The sequence below is a fragment of the Colletotrichum siamense genome (genome assembly GCF_013390195.1).
Source record: "Colletotrichum siamense strain Cg363 chromosome Unknown KSG_Cg363_contig05, whole genome shotgun sequence".
NCBI lineage: Eukaryota > Fungi > Ascomycota > Sordariomycetes > Glomerellales > Glomerellaceae > Colletotrichum > Colletotrichum siamense.
In genome coordinates this window covers 2,715,254-2,737,332 of record NW_023501018.1, presented here as the reverse complement: position 1 = coordinate 2,737,332, position 22,079 = coordinate 2,715,254, and the positions used below count along the sequence as shown (strand labels likewise).

Genomic DNA, 22,079 nt, shown 5'->3' with positions numbered 1-22,079 from the left:
GGCAAGGGCCCTCGGTGCCTGTATGTATCTGCGATGCGGGAGCCAAGGCCAAGAGGCGGTATGATACGGCAGGGTTCTCTCTCTTTGACCGTGGCGGGATAGAGAAGTTGAATTCCGTTGGCTGCTGTGGATCACGATGGGATGGCACAGCGGGGAGGGATATGGCGAGACCGGTGAGGTGACGGAGATTGGAATCCACGTATGCTACTTGCTTGTTGCTTCTTGCTTGCTGGGCAGCGTCTGCGTCTGCGTCTGCGCGTGCGTCTAGCGTAGCGATGCATGACAGGTGTCGGAAGCCCAGTGTGGTAGATTTATCGTCAAGGCTCCGCTCCGCCGTTGGTGCTTTCACGCACCAGGCAAGTTCTCTGGCGCGGTGGTGGTGCCTTGGAGCCCTCCACCGGCGTGGCAGGCCTGGGTACCGTACTCTGTAGCCATGCCAGAAAGGTGACGGAAGCCAGGATATTGACTGATCATTCGCTGCTGGGGATATAGCAGGGCGTAAGGCTCGGGTGGGCTTGAAAGAAAGGAGGAAACAAGAGAGCCAGGGGGGTGGGCTGGCTGGCTGGCTGGTTGGCTGAATGTTGGGCGAGACAAGTCGTCAAAACCGCTGCGTGGTGGATGGAGGAGGAAGTTCTGCACTGTCTCGGTGTCGGTGACCAGAGAAGCGCGGAGGCCAACCCACCCCGCCTGATGTCATTTGATTCGCACGGTACGGTGTAGGAGTGGAGTCCGTGGCACTGCCAGGTAGGAAACAGACGGGAGGCGGTCATTGGACGGTGAAGGGAGGCTCACCTCTCCGGTGCGCACAGTGCGTTTTGCTGCAGAACAGTGGACTGTGACGTACAGTTCGCTGTTGGTGGGTTTGACACTGTCTCCCAGCCCTCCACTCGACCCTGCCTCCTTCCTTCAGCTGGGAAAGGTAATGGAAGGTACCTACCCATTGGATACCTTAAGGTAAACTGTGCAGCTCCCGGCAGGCAAGAGCTCCCGTCATCACTCAACACCAGCAGCCCGTTCCTTCCTGCCTTGCACTGTGCCTTCCCAGGTAGAGAAGAAGGACGGTGGTGAAGTTCCATTCTTCAAGCGGCCTCTCGTGGCCCGCTGCATCTCTCGCTATCATGTCGCGGACGTTTGCTGTTGTCCTGACCTGGCCTTTCTACTATGTACCCCTCATTGACCACTCACCGACTGTGACTCTCCCTTGGCCTTGGGACAATGGGCCCCTCCCTCATCAGTCGCTGCCAAAGGTAAGCCACTCCCTCATGGGCAGTCGCTTTGCATTGCCCATTTGCGTGCGAGTGAGTGTGGGCATCACCATCGCAGAAACGACTGCAGCCCGTGCTTCTTCTCTTTTCTTCCCCGTCTCTCAATCTCTCTGTTTCGCGCATGCCTCGATTCACTCTTCTTTGCTCTCAACATGGCTTTTGTCAAGACACAATGCCATAGTAGACAAACACGTCTTCTAGAATTCCGCCACGATGCAAACAACCACAAACTAACCAAGCGCGGCATTCGCCTTCGAAAACGCTTGGGCATTTCCCTTTTCTGCAATGGCCTAAAACGACTTCGTCCAGCTTGTTGAGTGGAGTCTTGGATCCCATTCTGTCTCTAGGCAGACCTCAAAATATCCTCCTTTGCTCTCGCCAACCCTCACAAGCTACTTTCTCCTCGCATCCTACAATGCAGGGCTCGACCTCTGCATCCGAGGCTGTATTCAATATCTGCGCACTCGGAGCTACTGATCGTCCCGCCCTAAGTCGACGTTTCTTGTTCCCGCTCCATGTACCACCAGGTACCCCCAAGGGCCGTTCTGGTACCCTACCGCGGCTTGCGACATGTTGTCTCTTTTAATGCTATTTGATGCAAGCTCGTCGTCTACACCCCATCTCTGCGGACGGCAATTTATCGCTAACTGTAAGGGTTAGCTGTTGACCGTTTGGGTCCACACGTCGCCATCTCGCCCCGACGCCGCTATAGTCTTGAGCCAAGCGGATCGGCTTGCGTGCAGACCCGGCCGTTCATTACTTGGCCATGCAATGCTGCCGTCTGGCTCTCAGGAATATGATGCCTCTTCATTGAGGCCCCTTAGACTCGTCAAGAACTCGAACTCGAACTCGGACTAAACACAAACTCGGGGCCATCTGCTTGGTGCTTGCACAATCTGACAACTTCTGATCTGAGATGAAGTGAGACATGCTGAAATTGCCAAAACTACCTTCTTAGCGCTTGAGCCATCCTCGGTGTAGCTCCAGGAATTGGGTTTCAATACGCACCTTGGGTTCGAGGCCTAGCTACCGGCGTGAAGGGGATCTCAGGGGAATCTCAGCTGCTTCAACAGGTTGACAGCGGCTCACCGCGTCTTCTCTGTTTCGAAGTTTCGAAGCGGGCGTCTAGATCCTTGGCCTGCAATGAGCCACCCCCGGCAGGAGGGGTGGCGGATAGAATCATTGCCTTTCCCAACAGGCTGGTTGCCTCACAAAAGTCATCAAAGAAGCGGTCAAGAGATCGGAGTCTTCAGATGCTCGCCCTCCGAAAAATGAGCCTTCGCACTCTCCCGCTCTCTGCCGGCTCTTTTCGAATTTTGCCCAAGAGCTACCTCCTTTCACTGAAGCACCAACTAAAAAGAGCAACCAGTCTGTTTTCAGTCCTCTAGTACCCGGCTGGGCTCTGGAGATGAAGCTCTGCCAGGTTCAAGAGCCAGCGATCGCGACTACCCGTGGCTTTTCCTTGGTGACTTTGGGGCGATAGGCCCCCTACCGCGACAGCTCCAAGTTGAGGTGGTACAAGGAGGGCGTTAGCCGAAAACGCGGATACGCTTTACAGGACTTGGTCGAGAAAGAGGTTCGATTCAGTCATCTCGACGAGCTGTGCTTGTCAACGCATAATCAGAGTCTGAACGTCACGCTTTCGTGCCGATGCCATCTTTTCGAAGAGCTGTATCGTCTGGTTTCGGGTGCCAAAGCCTAGACTATTCCAGTCCAAGAGCTATGGATTACTTGCTCGTATGTGGCCACGCGGAAAGGGGGTACCTCGCACATAGCCACTTGTATCGCTACACGGAGCAGATGAAGACCTGCGTTTGAACCATCTACTTGGGATCATCACGGTGTACACCGGCCATCTGCCTACAAGTGTATCATGGGCTCACTGAAAGAGCAGGGTATTCACCACGTTGCTATAGCTCCGCTCAGACGTCGGATCTGGTCATTGTAAGGGTACAGATTTCCGGATTTGTTCGCTTCCTCTTTCCACATCGGGACCATTAGTCTTGACCTGTCAAACGTAAAAGTTCCCATCAGTCAAATTTCTCGCCACAAAGCCACGTTTCGTCTCCACGACCAAGTCCCTGGTCATGCTGTGGAAGACTTCTTGGGCCCCCCTCAGAAAGCCTCCTGGAGGACGCGAAATGAAAATGGACCGAGACTCGTGAGTTGTCGCCCGCCTGAACCATCGACCCATGATGAACCATGACAAGGCCTGGACCGCAAGAGTCCCGTGGCCCGGAGCATTACCGCGACTATCCTGTCATATTGGGAGCACAAGGAGAGAAAGTTGAGCGTCACCTCAGCGTCTCAGTACTGAACACCGTGCGCGGCTTCCATGCACGTTGTTTCCCAGACCGGTTTCAGGCCCGCCTGTCGGGATTCAACCATGGGCTACCATGGATGCAACGTTTGACAGGATCTTCATGGATAGTCCATCGGTCCATCGTCCGTCAGCCCTCTCTGGAAGACGGCAGGCGATCACTGCCAGGACATCAGGATGGCCGCTGTTGTGCGCCTTCAATGATTGCAGAAGTAATCTAGTCCTCGTTAAAGTTGAGCGAACAAAGCCTCTTCGATGGGCCAATGACTCGCACTCACGGAAAGCCAGTGAATCTACTAGAAGGTCGAATGACAACAGGGCCAATGGTGCGGGCACCCGATGCTCATGTCAGCCCACTCCGAGCCGCTCACCGAGAGACCCTCTGCTACTTCGAGACATCATCTGACAAGAGCAGCTGAAAAGACAACGCGTCGGTACCGGAGGAGGCCACTGGCGCCCGCGCATCTAAGCCACGAGTAGGTTACTGATAACGGCAGTTTTAACCAGTCTTTTTGCAGGCGCGGACAGAGTGAGCTCATCTCCAGGTAGACCAGAAGATCAGAAAGGTACAACAAGCCCAGCAGGCAGGTGATCAACAATATCCGAGGCGGGTGGCGCCACGAATGCTTCGACTCAGACCCAACACTCTGCAAGAAGAGGGTTACCCAAACAGCGCTCCTCTATCAATAAGCTTCGTTTTCCACGACGTTCTTGCCACATGGTATCGGGCATGGGTCTGCTACCTGTCAAATTTCAGGTTCCACCAACCCTGCTTTACCAAGATGTCAAGTCGACAATCACAGTCAAGGACGATGCGCCATGGTCCCTCAGCGGCATGGGGTCTGGACTTCTTCTCCAGATCCGGATAGAGTAGGTACATTTTGGGTCCAAGGAATCGGCAGCTGGTCACCCTCACCTCACGATGCTGAAACAGCGCACCAAGGTTTGTGGCACATGGGTAATGGGTGTAGTCTCAAACTCTAAGAAGCAGCCTTGACGGCAAGGCGGGGCATGTCGTTCGGATGGGGCTGGGAACAAGTGGACGCAAATGGCAATCGGGCCGGCAAAGTTGGGAGTAGCTACGGGACTAAGGCACCGTAGGTTCAAACAGACCGAAGTGGGTCGCCGCAAGACCGGCGCCAAAGCGGGGCTCCACGCTGCCAAAGGCGTCTCGGTCTGTGGGCTGGTCCGGGCTCATTATCCGGCCCTCATTGTCCGGGCCGGCCGGGATGCACGGACCACATGTTTGTCGAAGACTCATTCAACAGTCTTTGCTGATGCTGGAAGCTGACTGCGATGGAATGTGCTTTGAGCGAATCAGGGCCGATTCCGGGCGCTGACAAACATGGATGCCAAGAGCAGGCACCCACGCCCTCTTCCGCCGCCTCCCCCCCCTTCTTCCTCTGAACATGACGTTGTATCCGTAACGTTCCTCCCTGGCCATCCTCCAAGTCAAGCCACACCTTCAATCAGCTCCACAATCCGAATCGCCCTACCTACCTTGCTACCTTAGGCACTTTATGGAGTACGTACTGCAGGTGCATGCGTACTAAGGATTCTGAGCAACTCCACCGTCAAGTGTGACTCCGACGATTACTGCGGAAGCTGACTGCTTGGCTTGGCTTTGACTGCTGTGACTAACAATCCAGCGGGAGCAAATTGGTCATCATTGTCGCTGACGCTTTTTCCCCCTTCTCGTCCAAGCAGACGCAAATTGCTGCAGTACATAGCGACAAACGTTCGCCCGAGGTTGTTTGCTGCGATTCTGCACCCCTCCCCCGCCCACCGCCCTCAGTTCTTGTCTGCCACTGAGGTGCATTTCGACGTCTCCCTCCAGCTTCCTCCCGGGAGCTTCCGCCACAGCTTTCTCGTATCTGAGATTTCCTCGGGCATGCCTAAGAAAAGGCATCAATCCCTATTTTCGAAGCCGCAATCCACGGCCCCCGCATCGTTGGGCGCCTCAGCTTCAGCCTCGACATCTGGCCGTGAGTACCTCCGGTCACATCCCCCCCAGCTCCCCCCACCCCCCACCGCGTCTCCGGACGTGACGTTTCCTACCTACCGTTCATACCCCTTTCCCTTCCCCTATACTATATCGGCGGTGTCAACCCAGAAAACTGACACGAAAGCCTTGGGAAACAGAAAGCCAACGCAAGGGCGTTAACGAACTCTTGGCCGATCTCCGCCGATCCTCCCACGCCTCCTCAAGTCGTACCACCGCAGCATCCTTGGCAGCCACGCCCACCGTCCCGCCTGCCATCCGACAGATCCTCCATATCCCAGAACCGCCTCCTCTGCCACCCAGGCGTGTCCCGAGATTTGACGCAACAGGGAGACGAGTCCCTCCCGGCCCGCCACCTCCCCGCAGCTGGCTCTCCCGTTCTTGCAGCAATGCCACCCGTTACAACAGCGCCCATGCTATCGCCGTTCGCGGCGCCGTCAAAGGCCTACCGGGCTCCTACGAGCCGGACAAGGGCAGCTTGACGGACCTGTTATTGCGCAGGATGGCTTTGAATTGGGAACTCCAGAGGGATTATGATCGGTACTACCTTCACACGCTTCCCAGCCGAGTCCGGGCCTCTCTGGCCAGGTACGTAGGCTTGTGGTACGAGGCCGGTCTGTCCGCTGCGGACTTGCGCAATATCCTGATACCTCCCGCCGTTGACGAAGAGGACGGGGCCCAGCTGTTCCAAGAACCCGAGGACCTTGTGTCTCTGAACAACGACATCTACTTCCTCGACCTCACGGGCTCCATCGGCTGTTCCATGTCAGTCAAGGAACTGGCTGACGTGCTCTTCCCGCTGCAGCTGGCTCTGGCACCGGAAGAGGTACATGACTCTTGGGACACGGCGGAGGCACCATCGCTTCCTCCGAAGCTTCTGCCCAACATTACGCATCTCTGTCTGGCCGTCACTCCAGGAGCTGGTGCCGATGGGCCCGGTGTGTCGTGGAAGCAGCTGCTCGCACTCACGGCGAAACTACCCACCCTCACGCATCTCAGTCTGGCCTACTGGCCCGAGCCGGCGTTGACGCCTAAGGCAAAGTTCGCGACGATTGTATCGCCTGAGGGCCACACGTCACAGTATGCGGGCACCGGGGCGTATTCTCACACCCTTGACGATGACTGGACTGAGGCCGTCATCATGTTGCGGAAGCTGAGCAAGTGCCTGTATGGATTGGAACATCTAGATATCACTGGTTGTGGGGCTTGGTTCAAGGCGCTCATGGTTAATGTAGATGGTGATAAGGTCGACTGGAATGGGCCGTGGAGCAAGGTCTCTTCACTCGTATTGAAGTATGGGTACGAGATAAGCGAAAATACTCCTATAGCCGATGGCCAAAGGTATTTGGAGGCGGCAGAGATGGCCAAGGCAATCGAACGGTACATTGTCGGGCAAAGAGGTGGAAAGGGACGGTTCATCACCGTCGAAAGAGACCAGATAGATGAGGCGTTTGCGCACACTGTGATTTAGAGCATACCAATTACAATTGAATAGAACCTTTACTGCAAGGCAGTTCATGTCTTTGCGACGACTCTCTGCTTCGTGATCTAGTCTCAAGAGACTCGGTTCTGCCTGCTCGCATCCCACAGCTCCTTGAACTTTCCACCCTTCTCGAGCAGGAGGGACTGCGGCTCACCGACTTCTACGATATGTCCCTTGTCAAGCACTACGACTCGGTCAAAGTCAGCAACAGTTTCTAGGCGATGCGCGATCGCGATGACGGTGTGTTCTTTGAACTCCTCGCGAATAAGGTCCTTGACCATACGCTCGGTGTGGGAATCGACGCTGCATTCCATGTAAGCTCAACTACGTCTGCAACGAATCGGGTGGTAACGGCGGAGGCCTTACCTGCTCGTTGCTTCGTCCAAGAGAACGATTTTGCCTACTTCGCGACGCAAGACAGCCCGCGCCAGGAAGAAGAGCTGCCTCTGCCCGTGACTGAGTGCCTCCTCAGCAAATTCTGCATCCAGGCCGCCTTTCTCCTGGATGGCATCCCAAAGACCGAGACGTGTCAGTGTGGAAGTGATGCTCTCGTCAGAGGCCGCGGCAAACGGGTCGATGTTTTGGCGGACTGTTCCCGGGAGAACGAACTGGTCCTGAGTGATTGCGATCAGAGCCGATCTGAGTTCCAGAAGAGGGAGGGTGTCCAGAGACCGGCCATCAATGTGGATTGAACCCGACGATAGAGGCAGGAGGCGGAGTAAGGCGAGGAGAAGCGAGGATTTGCCACTCCCAGTGCGTCCGACGATGCCAATCTTCTCACCCGTACGAATGGAGATGCTGATACCGTCTAGGGCCTTGGGCACTGATTTCTCATCATAATCATTGGCGCTGGACGCATATGAAGCCGAGATGTCCCGTAGTTCAATGCAGCCTTTGTCAGGCCATCCTGGAAGCAACGTCGCCGATACTCCTTGTCGGCCTTCAGAGCAGAGGAGCTGCCTTTTGAGCAAATCATCCTCGATCTCGTCAGGAGTATCGTCGGCAAAGTTCTTGATCCGTGCGACAGCACCAATGGATGTCTCCAGAGACGTCCAGAACTGGATCAGCATCTTGAGGGTCTCGGTAAAGGAGATCAGCTGGACTAGAGAGACTCCCGTCAGGCCTACGGAGACGGTATCACGGAGGCGGACTGCGAGGCCGACCACGAGCAGGGCTAAGGCGGTTGTGGTTAGGTCGAGTACGAGGGTCAGCCATTGTTGGGTGAGAAGAAGGATGTAAAAGGGGCGTTGCGAGCGGTCGATGAGGGTGTGGGAGTGGGCTATGGAGGGTGTCGTCGCGGCGTGTGCGCGGATGGTGGGGAGCCCAGAAAGCGTCTCGAGGAAGTGGGTGCTGTTAGGAATCGATGTCAACGTCCAAGGTTCATCTTGTATGGCCAGAGTCAAAGATGGCTTACTACACCGGGGCTTTCTCCTCCAGATCCAAGAAGCGGAGCTGGCGGGAGGTACGGAGATACGCCCTCTGGATGAAGTAGAAGACGAGTATCAAGACCGGGAAGCTGATGACGATGTACCAAGAGGTGGAGGCAATCAGGAATGCCTTGCCTATGCAGGTGAAGAAGCCTGTAACGTTCAGAGTCTGGTCTATAGAAACCAGTACAGGTGAGGAACCTACTAGCGAGGGATACAACCAGGGCCAGGGGCAAATTGCGGTCGACTAGGCCGATGTCTTGGGAGAACCTAAACACATCAGGCGTCTTGGAGCCCGACCTTGGGACTTTCGGGTACTCACCGAGTTGTAATGGAACCGATGTCAGTACTTGTGAAGAGGGCCAGTGGGGCACTGTTCATGTTGTCAGACATGAGAATCTGGCTGCTTGGGGGAAACATCACCTACTGCATGACAGCCTTGAGAAGGCGCTGGTGCAAGTTGATGCCCGACCTTGATGCGATTGGAACAAGGACAAACCTGCAGATATCAGTTTCACTACGAATTCTTGGCTCCAGGAGTGCGGTACATGGACTCACCAGATGAGAATGGCGAAACAAACAACGCCGCTAACCTGCAAAGCAGCATAGACACCGAGGTAGTACGCCGAGTCCGAGTCGGCATTGTCGACATTATGGTCGGTCCAAAACTTGAGCCAGACCGCTTTCACAATATTGTCAGTATGCTATGTTAAGGATGAGAATTGCAACACTTACTCGGGAAAGTCGAGAAGAAAGCCCAAGACATCTGGAGGAGAAGCATAACTGCCACAAGTATGGCGCCAACACTTCCAAAGTAGTAATTGTAGACGCTCCAGTCTCCAAGCTGACGTCGCTTATCTTCCGTTTCGGCAGAGGTTTTGGCGGTTTCGTTCCCGGTCGTATTACTGGATGTGTCGATGGGAGGTTCGCTTGAAGTGACCTCATCACCGCTGCCGGCCTCGAGAGCTGCAAGGCTTTTGACGTAACCGTCCGACTCTAGGCACTCTGCAAATGTCCCTATCTCTAACACCTGCCCGTCCCCAAGTGCTATGATCAAGTCTGCCTGTGATAGAAAGCCGACTATGTCTCTTGTTAGTCTTACGTACAAAGCTGGGATGTCTTCATGCTTGGATGGCGAACTCTCACCTGATTGTGTAGCAAGAACGACTGTAGTTCCCCAAGCTCGCAGGATTCCTTCCTTCAGGTTGAAAAGTCTGCGGAACACTGTCTTGGCTGTGTGATTGTCAAGGCCACTGAAGACATCGTCGAAGAGTGCAATCCGGGGCCTGGAGTAGACTGCCCTTGCAAGCGCCTGACCGGCGTCAGTAACAGCAGAGCATTATCGCCGGGTACGACTTACGATACGTTGCTTCTGGCCTCCACTCAAAGCAAGACCTTTGCTACCGATGAGCGTACGATCGCCTTCCGGGAATATGGCAAGATCCTTTTCAAGATCGCAAGCTGTCAAGACTTGTCGGTAGAGGCTTTCATCGAATTCTGAGAAGCAGGTAATGTTCTTTCGAATCGTCTCATTCTATTTGATGTGAGCTCTTGTCCGACAACGGGCGATACGGCTTTACTTACGATTAGCCACGGGCTTTGCTCGCACCATGAGATCTTACTGCTGGACAACGAAACGAGTCCATCAACGTAAGGAACCTCGCCGAGAAGACCTTTCAAGAATGTAGTCTTGCCAGATGCCACTGATCCCACGACCATGGCAAGCTCTCCGGCCCCGACGCTGAAGTTGAGTCCATAAACAACAGGGACAGACTCTTGTTTCCACCGAAACGATACGTCTTTAACTCGCACTTCGATGTTCGCCCCATGAGAGCTACCATTCCCATTGTGATACGATTTGATAGAGGGGCTTGATGGAAATGAGCGGTAATCGTTACGTGGCGGCTGGCATAGGTAGTTCTCAATGCGGTGGAAACACCCAAGAGCCGCGCTCAAGTCCAGGACCGTCTCAAACATGAAGAACAGGGGGCTTGCCAACAGAATGACCAGAGAGAGGGCAGCAAACAGCTTGGTTGCATCGAGCGTCTCTCCAGACTTGGAGATGATGGCCATATACATTGCGAAAGCAACCACGGGGGAAATCATGAGGGGAATCTGAGCCACGGCCGAAGTGATTGCAGCAATCACGCGGAACGGGGTGGCGGCCTTCATTTCCGAAATCCTGAGATCTGCAATCGTTTGAGAGAGCTTCTGGGTAAGGCCGGACATCTTGATGCTCTTGACGTGTCCCATCATTGCCGAAGTAATCCCTAAATTACCGTAAGTGGTGTGAGTTATGACAGAATGAAAAGATGCATACCGATGCGTTTTTGCACCTTTTCTATCCACGCAACTTGATACTTTTGTGTTGCAGGAGCGAATAAGAAAGTAACTATCAAAGCAAAAACCGACACAATGATGGGGCCCGCGGCTGCGTAGCCGATGTGATTGCTGAGGATCCAGGTTGCAAGGGCGAACTGGATGATGTTGGCCCAAAACTCATGTATCTCCCGCCAGGCGCGGATGATGGCGTCAACCTTGGGAAAGTTAATACTCGCGGTACACGGTAAGATGTCGGGAGACTTACATCTGTCGACATAAGAGTAACGGCTGCGGAATCGTCGCTGGAAGCACTCCTGAGCTCCGTCGTCTTGGAGTAGACGGCGGCGACCAACACGCCCCTGAGCATAGTCAAGGAGCGAAAGGCTTTGTGCCAGTAGAAGCTTGACGTGATGGAGATGCCAAGGTAAACGAGGCCGTATGCCCCAATAAGACCATAGCCATGATTGACATTCTCGGAAGGGTCTTGCAGGAAGTCAAGGAAACGATTCAAGACCAGAGGCTGGCATATGGTGAAGCCCAGGAGACAAAGCCTCACAGGGACGACGGCCAACAACTGCCACTTCAGCGTCTTGATGCAAGCCCAGACGAGCTGATAGCTGTGCGGGCGAGGTGAATCGTTCGTAGTGTCATGCGACGCCGGCGATGACTCGTTCCAATGCAACCAGAAGCGCTCGCTCAGCACCGCAGCCGACATGGACTCATCCAGTGTGAACAAGTCAAGCGGCTTCAGGAGACGACGGAACCCAGTCATCAGCAGCGGCGTGAGCCACCAGAAGAGACCGCGGCTGTAAATGCCACTGGTCTCCTCGGGGCTCAGCGACCGACCGTCTGGATCGACAAGATACCTCGTCTTCCCCTGGGCTTCGAGAATCACGATGGCCGTCTTCAACGCAAACGAGGCGGTGAAGACGGCGCTGATGGCAGCGCTTAAGTGCGACAGCCATATGGTGCGGAGGATCGCTCCATCCAGCACCAAAGAGACAAGTATGTATGTATTCAAGATGGACGAAGGCTTAAGGCTCTTCGAGTGTTCTATGTACGAGAGACCACCAAACACCAGACTGGCGACGAAAGACACGCAAGATGCCGCGATAGACACGGTGCGCAAAAGCCCTTCGTCGCGATGGATCGCCCAGAGTGCGATCAGGATGAGTTGCAAGACGGCAAGGACGCCGATGGCGGCGATCTTGCATAGACGAAGAACGTTTCCAGAGACAGCGCGAGGAAGCTTCCCGAGTTGGAAGAGACGAAGAGGGGCGACGAGAAGCAGCAGTGAGGCAGGGAGAATAGTGAAGAGGCATTGTTCAAAAGTGAGAGTGAAGTCGAAGCCGTCGCGGCAGTCCTGGATGATTGGGCCGAAAGAATCGTCGGCGGCTGGGGAGCACATGGTTGAAGTCGAGTTGTCCATGGTGGGCGAAAAGGCTTCAATGAGAAAGTTGACGAAAAAGAGGGAAGTCGAGTAAGTCGGGGCTGAGGGATTGGCCCTTTTAATGCCCCGGGTTGCCAGCAAGCAATCCAAGGGAGTCTTCCCCTGAGACACTATCCGGTAAAGGAAGGTGGTTAAGCAAAGCAATCAAACTGCTGACACGGAGAATCCTGTATGTCTATCCGTAGAGAAATTCACGAAATCGAGCGCCGCGTCCGAATACCGACGGCAGGATTGTTGTGGGAACAACGCGACAGTCTCCCTCGGAAAAGAAAGAAGCCTTTCAGGTGTTTCTATTTTTGTTTGCCGTTCTTGGGATAAACAGATCAGTCTAAGAAAGTCGAGCCCTCTTCTCATTTTGGAAACCAAGCAAGGTCGTTCATCACCTATGGATTGGGGAGATTCTTGGCCAATGCCAATTCAGAGGATACTTAGACGTGTAGCGAATTCCCTACCCAGAGTAAGGTACCTCATGTATTCGGCTGGGTAGGCGTGCTTCTGAAGCCTGCCACACGTCTCCATTCGCGCCGGGGCCGCCTCCACAGCGCCAGACGAGACGCAACCTCGGACGTGAGACCCTCAGAAGCAGGTCCCTTCAGGGTCCTCAGTGGCTGTGAACTGCCCAAAACCTGACGCCACATCCCTGTCTCGTCCAAACAGGTTTTCCCGGGCGTCATCCGATGAACGGGCTAGACCGGTTTATGTGGGTCCCCGTGTGCCCACGGACAACACTGGCGCCACCAGCCTGGAAAGAATGGCTGGAGAGACACGAGAGATGGGCCCCGATGACGCAAACTTCGAGATCTTCGCCCACCGACCCGACCGACCTACCTGCGCAACAACAACAAGCCAACACCAACCCTTCTCGCATGACTAAAATCTTGGCCACGTCAGGCCCGACAGGACTTGCTGCGCTGTTCCACCCACCAAAGCAACACTCACAGGGTACAAACAACCTACTGCGTAAATCATGTTCGCCTCTTCTCTTTTTGGTCCGCCCAACTGCCGCCCAGGCCCTTGAGTTTTCCCCGGGCCAGTCAAGTGACGCCGATGGAGACAAACGGCCTTGTTCCTGACCCCCGTCTCCATCGTCACGGCACAGCATTCTTTGACGCCCACTCAGGAAGTTAGGGTCTCTTTGGTTGCATCATTGGTCTTGATGGGGTCTCAGATGGGCTGGCCTGCTGTGATTCACCCATCTTTTTAGGTCGCACCCTCCCTCATAAGGACAGTAGCTTTGGCTGCCCTGAAGTCAAGAGTCCTTGACTTCGTTACTGTCACTTTCCAGCTCCAAATCACCACGTACTAGACAACCCGTCGACAGGCCGCATCTCACAATTCCGGCCGTGTTCCCACCTGCTCACCGACAGCGTCCCAATCCAACCACCTTTCTTTTGTCTTACACGAAGCAAACACTTTCGTCGGCAACATGCATTTCACCGCGATAGTGCCGCTGGTACTATCCATAGTGGCATTTGTACTCTCCTTCCTGGCCCTCTTTGCCGGCCAGAAGGAGGGCTTTATGGAGGATTACGACGTGATCCGCCTCAATACATCCGGACTCGGTCAGAATGTTCTGGACGTGAGCTCTGATTCATCCGGCGACGACGGAAGCACCTGGGATAGGCTAGTCGGTATCGTCCGCAACAAGACGTCTGACATTATCAACGACATCGGCAACGACATCGCGGATCGTCTCGCCGACGAGCTCGGAATCTCCCACTGGTACTCCCTGCATCTGATGGACGTGTGCCAGGGCGACTTTGCGCCCAACGTCACGGCTCCCAACGTTTGGCTCAACGTCTCTGCCTGCACCCAGCCGAAGCCTGGTCGTGAGTCCCACGTCGTACCGCTCCGTTATGCTCCATCACTAACTCTCATCTAGCCAATGTCAACCTCACCAAGATGCTGGACCAAGAGCTTTCCGTCGGCCCCCTGCGTCTGAGCCTTGCTGACCTCGATTGGCCCGATACCATCGAGGATGCTTTGGACAAAGTCAATGAGGCTCTGCTCGCCATCTTCGTTCTCTATGTTCTAGGCATCGGTTTCTCGGGTCTTGCCATTCTTGGCTCTTTTGCTGCCTTCTTCCTTGGTCCCGCCAAGCGTGTGACGATACCTAACTTCACCTTCGCCATTCTTGCGGCAATCGTGCTGTTTGCCGGCAGTTTGGTGACAACTATCGGTGCCAAGAAGGGCGCGGAGCAGCTCAACGACGTAGGCGAAGACGTTGGTCTATCGGCAGAAGCCGGCCAGAAGTTCATGATTATCTCCTGGGTCGCCTTTGCAGTCATGGCCGTCTCTGCCGTCTACTGGGTTACTCAGTGCTGTGTAGCGAGACGATCAACCAAGAGAGGGTACACTGAGAAGCGCCACAACAAGGGCAGCTTCTAAGAGTGAACCTTGTTGAAGAATAGTCAACCGAAACCCTGTGGGCCTCTTTTTCTACAGATTGGATAATTGGACACGAAAGCGATTTTTTGAACCCTGCTTGTCAGGTTTGGCCTGATAGCCGGTCTACAACGGCCACCCCGACATCACGATCCTTTTCATTATTTCAGAAGATACCATTGATGCGACAAATGATTCCTTAGAACGAACATTTTCGAGACAGAACATCGAAATGTAGCAAAAAGAATAGATTACTTTGAATGGCATGTTTGCCTCAAAACCGTTGTCTCTCGCCGTTTTAGCCTGTGCATGTAATAGACCGCACCGTTTTGGCACCTATTGTCGTCTTCATCCTCGTCGTATCTATACAACTTGTTGCCCCTGACTTCTGCTTATCTAAAGCTCATACTGTCTCTATTTTCTGACGACCTTGTCGTCCTGCGTCTGCCGCAGCAACCGAATCCCGGCTCCGGCTCCGACGACCCACTTACTACCGCAGAGGTCCGGAATGTGGGGTACGTCATTCCTCCCTAAACAGGAAAGCACCTTCCCAGCCACGACCTCAGCTGCCCCTCAGCCTAAGCCCAACCTTAGCTGAACTTCAGACTTTCCCCGCCGTCCCAACTACATCTCAAGTCCAACTCGAGCGTCAACTTCAAGCCTCTCGTGCCGAACAGAGTTCCGTCTTGCGCCCAACTTTGCCTTCCCGACCTCGCGATAACCGCTGCATCTTTTCAAGGACCGCCCCCTCAGGAGAATCCTCAAGATGCCTCTCCCATTCAGCAACCGCATCTCGTCCGCCAACAGCCACCCGGAGCTCCAGGACAGTGACGAGGAGGGCGACCAGCTCATCCCGCTTCTCAACCGAAGCCAGGTGAAAGCGAGGAAGGTTTGGCAGGGCTTCCTCGACTTTGCCACCCAGGGCGACATTCTCGGCATCGCCTTGGGCTTGATGTAAGTTCCACTCGTGTGTCAATCGACACATGCACCAGGCCCTGTCTCCAGGAGACCATGACTTGAGAACTGTATCGAATCTCGAGTAGGAATCGCGACTGACCATTTCCCCCAAAGGATCGCCTCCTCGTTCACGGCACTCGTCAACAACTTCGTGAACAACATCTTGATGCCGCCTATGTCCATCATCTTCCCTCTGAACCGCAATATTGAGGAGAAGTTCGCCGTTCTCAAGGGCGGTCCCAACTACAGCCACGAGAACAAGTACACGACTCTTGAGCGCGCCAAGGACGATGGTGCAGTCGTTATGGCTTACGGGTACGTTGCTTCACTGGGAGTGCTGTTCTCTTGTGCGTGACTACTGACTGTTTTCGAAAGCTCTTTTCTCAACCAACTGGTCTCGTTCTTCTGCATCGGCTTCGCTCTCTATGGCCTGGCGCACATCTTTCAACTCTTTTCTCGAGACCCGATCATCAGACCTACGGTCAAGTGCAAGTACTGCCGCAAGCGTATCAGCATCAAAGTATGTGCCGAAATAGCTCAAAGTCGCCGACTGCAATAATGATTTCGTTCCAGGCCCAACGTTGCGTCAACTGCTCTAGCTGGTTGGACGGTCGTGAGGACCGGCCTCTCATGTGATTTTCTCGTTTTCTTTGTTTCCGCAGTCGCATATATACCACTTTGCTCGGTGATGATTTTCTGTTGGAGTCGTCTTTTTGGCATGGCAAACTCGGAGTTGCGGGCATGGTGGCTTGGAGGATTCACACTGTTACTAGAACACATCGCTATACAAGGCCTTAATTTTGCGGGAACGGCCACTCGTTTCTAATTAGGACGGACAAGGCTTTGCACTTTTCCCACTGCCCCTATGAAGAGTGTCTTCTCCGCTCTGTATGTCTATGATGAACCAATTTCCCATCACTATTTGCATAGTATCATCTCAACTATCCCACCTGGAGATACCCACGCCTTCCTTAGACGCCGGGCATGGTTTCCTCAGGAAGTCCTCGGTTTCGATGGAAATATGTCTTTTGAGCCTTTGGGGACATGACGCAGCGCCACATTACGAAAACCAAGCACACAAGGAAGAAAGCAGCAACGCTGAGGCTAATGGCAACTACTGAGATGGTCTCCATCTTGTTGATTGAGGTCCGGGGGATTTGCGTTCGTGGGGGTGATGAGTAAAAAGGCGAGCTTGGAAGTGATAGAATATGTATGGATCTGATACCGCAAGTCTAAAGTTCGGACTGGAAGTAATTTATCCAACTTGTATTTATCCTGGTCCTCCCGCGTCTACGGAGGCGACCTTTATGTTACTGATCAGGCCGACTATACAATTCGCTTCCGACGAAGGACTCACAGATTCTTTGACTGACAGTGGTTTGTCAAGGAACAAACAAGTCTTGCCCTTGTCGGCACATTGTCTAGCTGGACACACACATCACCTGCGTCCAGAGCAACAATGACTTTGACTCAAGGCCACTCAGCAGTGGTCGAGACACACGCAACATAAACTCTGTACCAAGCCCTACAACACCAAGGCCCCAACGGCTCCAATACCAGCAACGCCCACCCAGAAGTCCGCCTTGCCGAACCGAGCCACGGCCGCGTTGGGCGTGGAAGTGGGACTCGCCGATCCCGTCGCCGACCCGCCAGTCTGCGCTGCTCCGGATCCCGTCGCCGAAGCCCCTGTCTCCGCCGTCGCCTGCGCCGCCAGCTTGTCCAGGCCAGCAGTCACCGTGAGGGCGACGGTGAAAGTCTCTGTGTCGACATTCCACACTCCCATGCGCACGGTGGAGCCGCTCTGCGTTTGGGTTTCCACAACGCGCATCGTCGACCCTTCGATGGAGCCTTCGAATCCGATGGACCTGGACGATGGAACATGTCAGGTCACCTTTTACACATGCATTCGACGCCACCCTATTCGTGGAGAGAGCTCACAGGTCCTTGTCACTGTAAGTGTGGTGCAGCGCGACGGTCTTGGGGCCATTGATGATGGTGAGGCCGTCCCAGGTGCCGTTCATCACGGAGTTCTCGTCCGCGACGCAGCCGCCTTTGGCGATGTCTGCTTCGCAACCCAGGATGTACGTGGTGGCGGCAGGCTTGGCATCCTGGACCGAGGCGTGGAAGGATGAGTTGCCCATGTACGGCACAACGACGTCAATTTTGGTGGTGGTCTGCGCGGCAGCCATGCCGATGAAGGCGACGAGGACGGGCGCGGAATTCTTCATTTTGTTTCTAGATATTGTGACGCAAGATACAACGACAAGCAACTATTCGTGCGACATGGCGATGCAATTGCGGGCTTCATGGCATTCTATATGTATAGTCAACCCCATTACAGAAGTTCCTTTACTTTACGAGGACTGTGCCGCAACAGGTTTACAATACACACACGAGTGCCCTATGTCGGCTAGCCGCTCGTATCCTGCGAGCGTTAAAGCAAAAGAAGAAAAAGGCAGGAGAACATCCACGATATTTAGGCTCCCATCAGCAAGGCAATTCTCCGATTGGGTGCGCCGGTCGACAGAACCGTTTGTGGAGGCAAACGACCCGCTCGAACAACTGTGTGGCATTTCGCGTGGTCAGAAATTGCTGAAGGGCCGTGTTTGGCTGAGCATGGCTGGGCGTGAGCAGCTGGATCATTCAGGATGTGGTGCGAGGACGGTGGGCGGTTAAAGCAGGTTAGCAGAGAAGCATATCGGCAACCCCTTCTCTAGGGCGGGAATGAGTTTGTTTTGACATGTTTCGGTCGGCCAACGGTGCCGAAATGTGGGTATGTTGATCGTTGAAGCGATGTTCCAAGAGGCCAGACGAACATCATTCGTACTTCCGGAAGAGGTCGAGAGAAGAGCGTGGGTAATGCATTTCGTAAGCGTATCTTGGTCTTTCTGGGGGCTAAGCTGGGAACGAAAAGGGGTGCAGGAACACGAGATGACGAGACAGACTCAGCCGACATGCTTTCTGGGCGTTTTGACAAGTCTTGGCGATGGCTATGTTTTCCTCTTGGGGACCGCTGTTTTGACGGCGTGGAACCGGATTTGTTTCGCGGGTTTTGCTGTCCTCGCTATCGTCGCCATCATCGTGCGGTTGTAGGTATCGGTATCGTCGTCGGCCATCTCTGACATGCTTGTCCTTCTTCTTCTGTTCTCGGCAAGAGTGGAGTCACCCGTTACCCGTTATGCGATCAGCTCAGGGGCCGAGGACTTGGGGTTGAGAGGTTTGTTGCACAGGCACTGACTGCATCACTGCAGGTAGGTAAGACATGATAGAATCTCGGCGTCCAGCAAAGTGAATGCCGCAATGTCTTGGACATAGGCTGTCTCTCATTCCGACGCCTGGGCAACGCAGCGAACCGCCCGATTCATGACATTGGATCATCGTGGTGAAGCGACTTGGCATTGCGCTGTCACGACTTTGCAGTGCAATCAAGCCAGCGACTGGTCGTAGCTTCCGTGTCGTCCAAAGGGCGCCAAGGGTATCCGTAGATGTTCGTCTGATCCCTCTACCAAGCCCGAGCGAGCACCTTATCCCTCGTTGACGGTTCTCTCGCCGCAACCAGCTCGGCACAAGCTTGGCCTGTCGAGCTCCTCGCAGGTCTCACTGGCCTCGCAGCTTCCGCATCGTGCTCATGTTCAATCAGCGGGAAAGAAGGACGGACACTCGAACTGGGTGGTGGCGGGGACCACTGGACCGGGAAAGTGGGCAGGCAGCGGGCAGGAAGTTTCCGAAAGGTTCCTCTGGGAGGACTCAGGACTCAGGAGGGAAGGAGCTGGTTGACCTCGACTGGCCTCAGCCCTCAGGGCATTTTCCCTTCAGCGTGGCGGGGCGGCGGGCATAAGGTTGTTACCTTAGGTACGCTGGAATGGGACGGACGGGGTGGCCCTGCCCTGGCCCGGCGCGATGCTGTTGGCCAGTCGTTGTTTTAGCTCCAGTCTTCAGAGCTCCAGTTCATGCGCCCGTGCCCACCCAGTTCATCATATTTTTCTGCGAATTTCACGGTCTTGGCATTTCTTGGCTCTTTTCCCCCTTCCACCTTTCATCGTTTGTTTCTGCCGTGCTCCTCCCTCCCCTACCTAGGTACGCAGTCGGTAGGCCTCTAGCATCCGCCATGGGACCGCCAACCGCGGCGGACGCCCACCTGGAGCGGACTGAGGTGCCCAGCGCACACTCAGTGGAGGCACCTCTGGGTCCTGGGCATTAACGCTGCTGTGCTACGCTGTGCTGTGCTGTGTTGCGCTGCCTCCTCTGCCACTCTGCGCTCCTCTTGCTGAGTTGCAAGGGCATGTCTGGTATTCGTTTCTTGGCCTCCATTTGGCTACAAAGAATGCCAATTGCTCACCTTCTCTCGCCCAGCCTTGGCCGGCAAGGACGGCGCATTGGCAGAGCCCTTTTCCTCCTTCGCTCACTTGATCAGGTCCCCCATCTTCGTCTGCTGTCGCATTTCAAGTCCAGCATATGCCCAGACCTTGAACAACTCCAAAGCTCCCTCTTCTTTGTCCTCCCCTTGCCATTGCTATAGGTACTCTCGACACCCCTCGCCGACGTCGCCCTGCACCAAGCCCACGCCGCCGTACCTAGCCCCCGGGAACGACTAACGGTCCATTGCGCATTTCGCGATACAGATACGCACCCGCATCGGGACCTCCGCGAAACGAACGAACCCACTCTCCGCCGACGAAACGAGAACAACTCCTTCTGGATTTCTTCCTCCCTACGCTACGCTACCTTACCTTAATAATATTATCACCCATTCCAAGTCCGACCCAGCTCTCCTACCCGTCCGGCTGGCTTGCGGGAACTGCCTTGTCTAGGTAGCCCGCCTCCGATGAGCCGCCTCCCGTCCATGAGTTCAGCATTTTGACGTCAATCGCCACTGCTGCACCTTTCGCCCTCTTCCCCGGTGCTGTCGATTACCTCCGCCGCTGGCCCACGTGCTCTGTGTGCCCCGTCACGTCTCGTCACAATGAAATACCCCCAGCCGTTACTCGCGTTATTGTCATTATGTCTGGTCTCCTCCAATACCGTCCTCGCCGAGGATATCACCACCGTCCCGATCTACCTACCGCACTACGATGCTAAAAGCTGGTCACTGGTGCGGGGCAGCGTATTGTCAAGTGTACGAAAAGAAATCCAGAGGAGCTATGCCCCCCCCCCCCCCCCCCCCCCCCCCTTTGTGATATGCGCTCTCCGGTAAACTGACTATGATTCTGCTGCAGAATTCCAAGGAAACGACATATACCATCTTCTGCGCGCCGCAAACGCCCCCAAATTGCGACCTTGCCCTCGAATTCCCCTTCATCTTCGTTGAAGGCCAGCAGACGCTCGACTTCCACGGCACCAAGACATCAACACTGTACGTTTAGGACCCTGTCTCTCGAGTTCGAGGTTAGATCCGACAGAGGCTGATACGCTTGAATAGGATCGCGGACCTCGGTTGCACATTAGGCGGAACAACGGCAGCGACGTGCTCTGGCTACTCGAGCCTGAAGAGTGGCTACTCGAATGGCAAACTGACGGGACCGACTGAGGTGTCCTGGACCTCGTCCCTTACCGGCTCCGAGGTCCAATGGGGTGTCCTGACTCTCGCCGACAAGCCCGACAAGACTGAAGCTATGCCGACGGCCGCGCCCACCGACGGCTCAAATTACGACGACTTCCTCTACACCGGCACCATCTCCTCCTCAATGCCCGTCGAGACAAGCCCCAGCGCCGCGTCGCGTCTCGAGACCCGCTGGGTAATCGCCGCATCAATATGCACCATGCTGGTTGCTAGCGTAATAGCATAGTAGCATGCGAAAGAAACGGTGTACATACACCACAAAGATATTCATGCAGACATGCACTAGTGCAGAGGCAGCGTTCCTCTAGAATACGAAAATGGGTCGGCACGAGTCCACACGTAGACAGAGCAAAGAGGAACGTGCGTCGGGGTGATGATGGGCGAGAGGGTCGCTGCCCTCTCGCCCTCGGCGCGAAATATTGATGGAGTGCTGGAGAGGTTGGCACCCACTGGGCAACCTATTATGACTTGATTTTGTTGGCGATTCGGGTCTGCTGTTCACGCAATGTGCTCCCAATTGGAGTGATACCCCCATATCGGCGTTATACCAAGTTGCTTTTGTTTCCACGGGTACAGTTCTTATGGCAAAAACACGAAAGCTACATACCGTCACCCTGACTGAGACTGCGGGGGGATGTAGGTCTCGGGGTTGAGAAGAACGCCGAGGCGTTGGAGTATTCTACAACAACAACAATTTACAACCGTCACCGATGTTTCATAGACTTGGCACTGCGTGACTGTACATGTGAGCGAAAGACAAAAGGCCCCTTTCGAAAGCTTCACCAGCATGGCGAGGATTGCAAGGAAAGGGGCGCGCGCGAGAGTGAGAGAGGGAGTGAGAGAGGGAGAGAGAGAGAGGAGCAAAAGATACAGAAACAAAAACGCCACTGATACATATGGACTCATTA

General features: G+C 54.7%; 7 protein-coding genes across 7 annotated transcripts; 5 read left to right on the top strand and 2 right to left on the bottom strand.

The window, feature by feature from the left end:
* Nucleotides 1-1,680: 1,680 nt before the first annotated feature.
* On the top strand, nt 1,681-2,065 carry CGCS363_v008306 (uncharacterized protein; the record flags this gene model as incomplete). Its single annotated transcript, XM_036640155.1, has 2 exons — nt 1,681-1,752; nt 1,919-2,065. The coding sequence occupies 2 exons, from the start codon at nt 1,681-1,683 to the stop codon at nt 2,063-2,065; spliced, it is 219 nt and encodes a 72-aa protein (XP_036495152.1).
* A 2,250-nt stretch (nt 2,066-4,315) lies between these two features.
* Nucleotides 4,316-7,058, top strand: CGCS363_v008305 (uncharacterized protein; the record flags this gene model as incomplete). The annotated part of the gene is made up of 3 exons (XM_036640154.1): nt 4,316-4,455; nt 5,449-5,570; nt 5,728-7,058. The coding sequence occupies 3 exons, from the start codon at nt 4,316-4,318 to the stop codon at nt 7,056-7,058; spliced, it is 1,593 nt and encodes a 530-aa protein (XP_036495147.1).
* An 83-nt stretch (nt 7,059-7,141) lies between these two features.
* On the bottom strand, nt 7,142-12,248 carry atnG-10 (ABC transporter atnG; the record flags this gene model as incomplete). The annotated part of the gene is made up of 13 exons (XM_036640153.1): nt 7,142-7,373; nt 7,437-8,420; nt 8,485-8,650; nt 8,703-8,767; nt 8,820-8,870; nt 8,925-8,996; nt 9,056-9,179; nt 9,233-9,577; nt 9,644-9,809; nt 9,858-10,031; nt 10,082-10,767; nt 10,818-11,034; nt 11,085-12,248. 13 exons carry the CDS (start codon nt 12,246-12,248, stop codon nt 7,142-7,144), a joined length of 4,446 nt encoding a protein of 1,481 aa, XP_036495148.1.
* Nucleotides 12,249-13,695: 1,447 nt separating this feature from the next.
* CGCS363_v008303 (uncharacterized protein) lies at nt 13,696-14,657 on the top strand (the record flags this gene model as incomplete). Its single annotated transcript, XM_036640152.1, has 2 exons — nt 13,696-14,098; nt 14,152-14,657. The coding sequence occupies 2 exons, from the start codon at nt 13,696-13,698 to the stop codon at nt 14,655-14,657; spliced, it is 909 nt and encodes a 302-aa protein (XP_036495165.1).
* A 763-nt stretch (nt 14,658-15,420) lies between these two features.
* Nucleotides 15,421-16,247, top strand: andL (Anditomin synthesis protein L; the record flags this gene model as incomplete). Its single annotated transcript, XM_036640151.1, has 4 exons — nt 15,421-15,608; nt 15,726-15,926; nt 15,987-16,131; nt 16,185-16,247. The coding sequence occupies 4 exons, from the start codon at nt 15,421-15,423 to the stop codon at nt 16,245-16,247; spliced, it is 597 nt and encodes a 198-aa protein (XP_036494226.1).
* An 889-nt stretch (nt 16,248-17,136) lies between these two features.
* On the bottom strand, nt 17,137-17,839 carry CGCS363_v008301 (uncharacterized protein; the record flags this gene model as incomplete). The annotated part of the gene is made up of 2 exons (XM_036640150.1): nt 17,137-17,476; nt 17,550-17,839. 2 exons carry the CDS (start codon nt 17,837-17,839, stop codon nt 17,137-17,139), a joined length of 630 nt encoding a protein of 209 aa, XP_036495157.1.
* Nucleotides 17,840-20,574: 2,735 nt separating this feature from the next.
* On the top strand, nt 20,575-21,400 carry CGCS363_v008300 (uncharacterized protein; the record flags this gene model as incomplete). The annotated part of the gene is made up of 4 exons (XM_036640149.1): nt 20,575-20,727; nt 20,828-20,964; nt 21,031-21,346; nt 21,398-21,400. 4 exons carry the CDS (start codon nt 20,575-20,577, stop codon nt 21,398-21,400), a joined length of 609 nt encoding a protein of 202 aa, XP_036495163.1.
* Between the last annotated feature and the right edge of the window lie 679 nt (nt 21,401-22,079).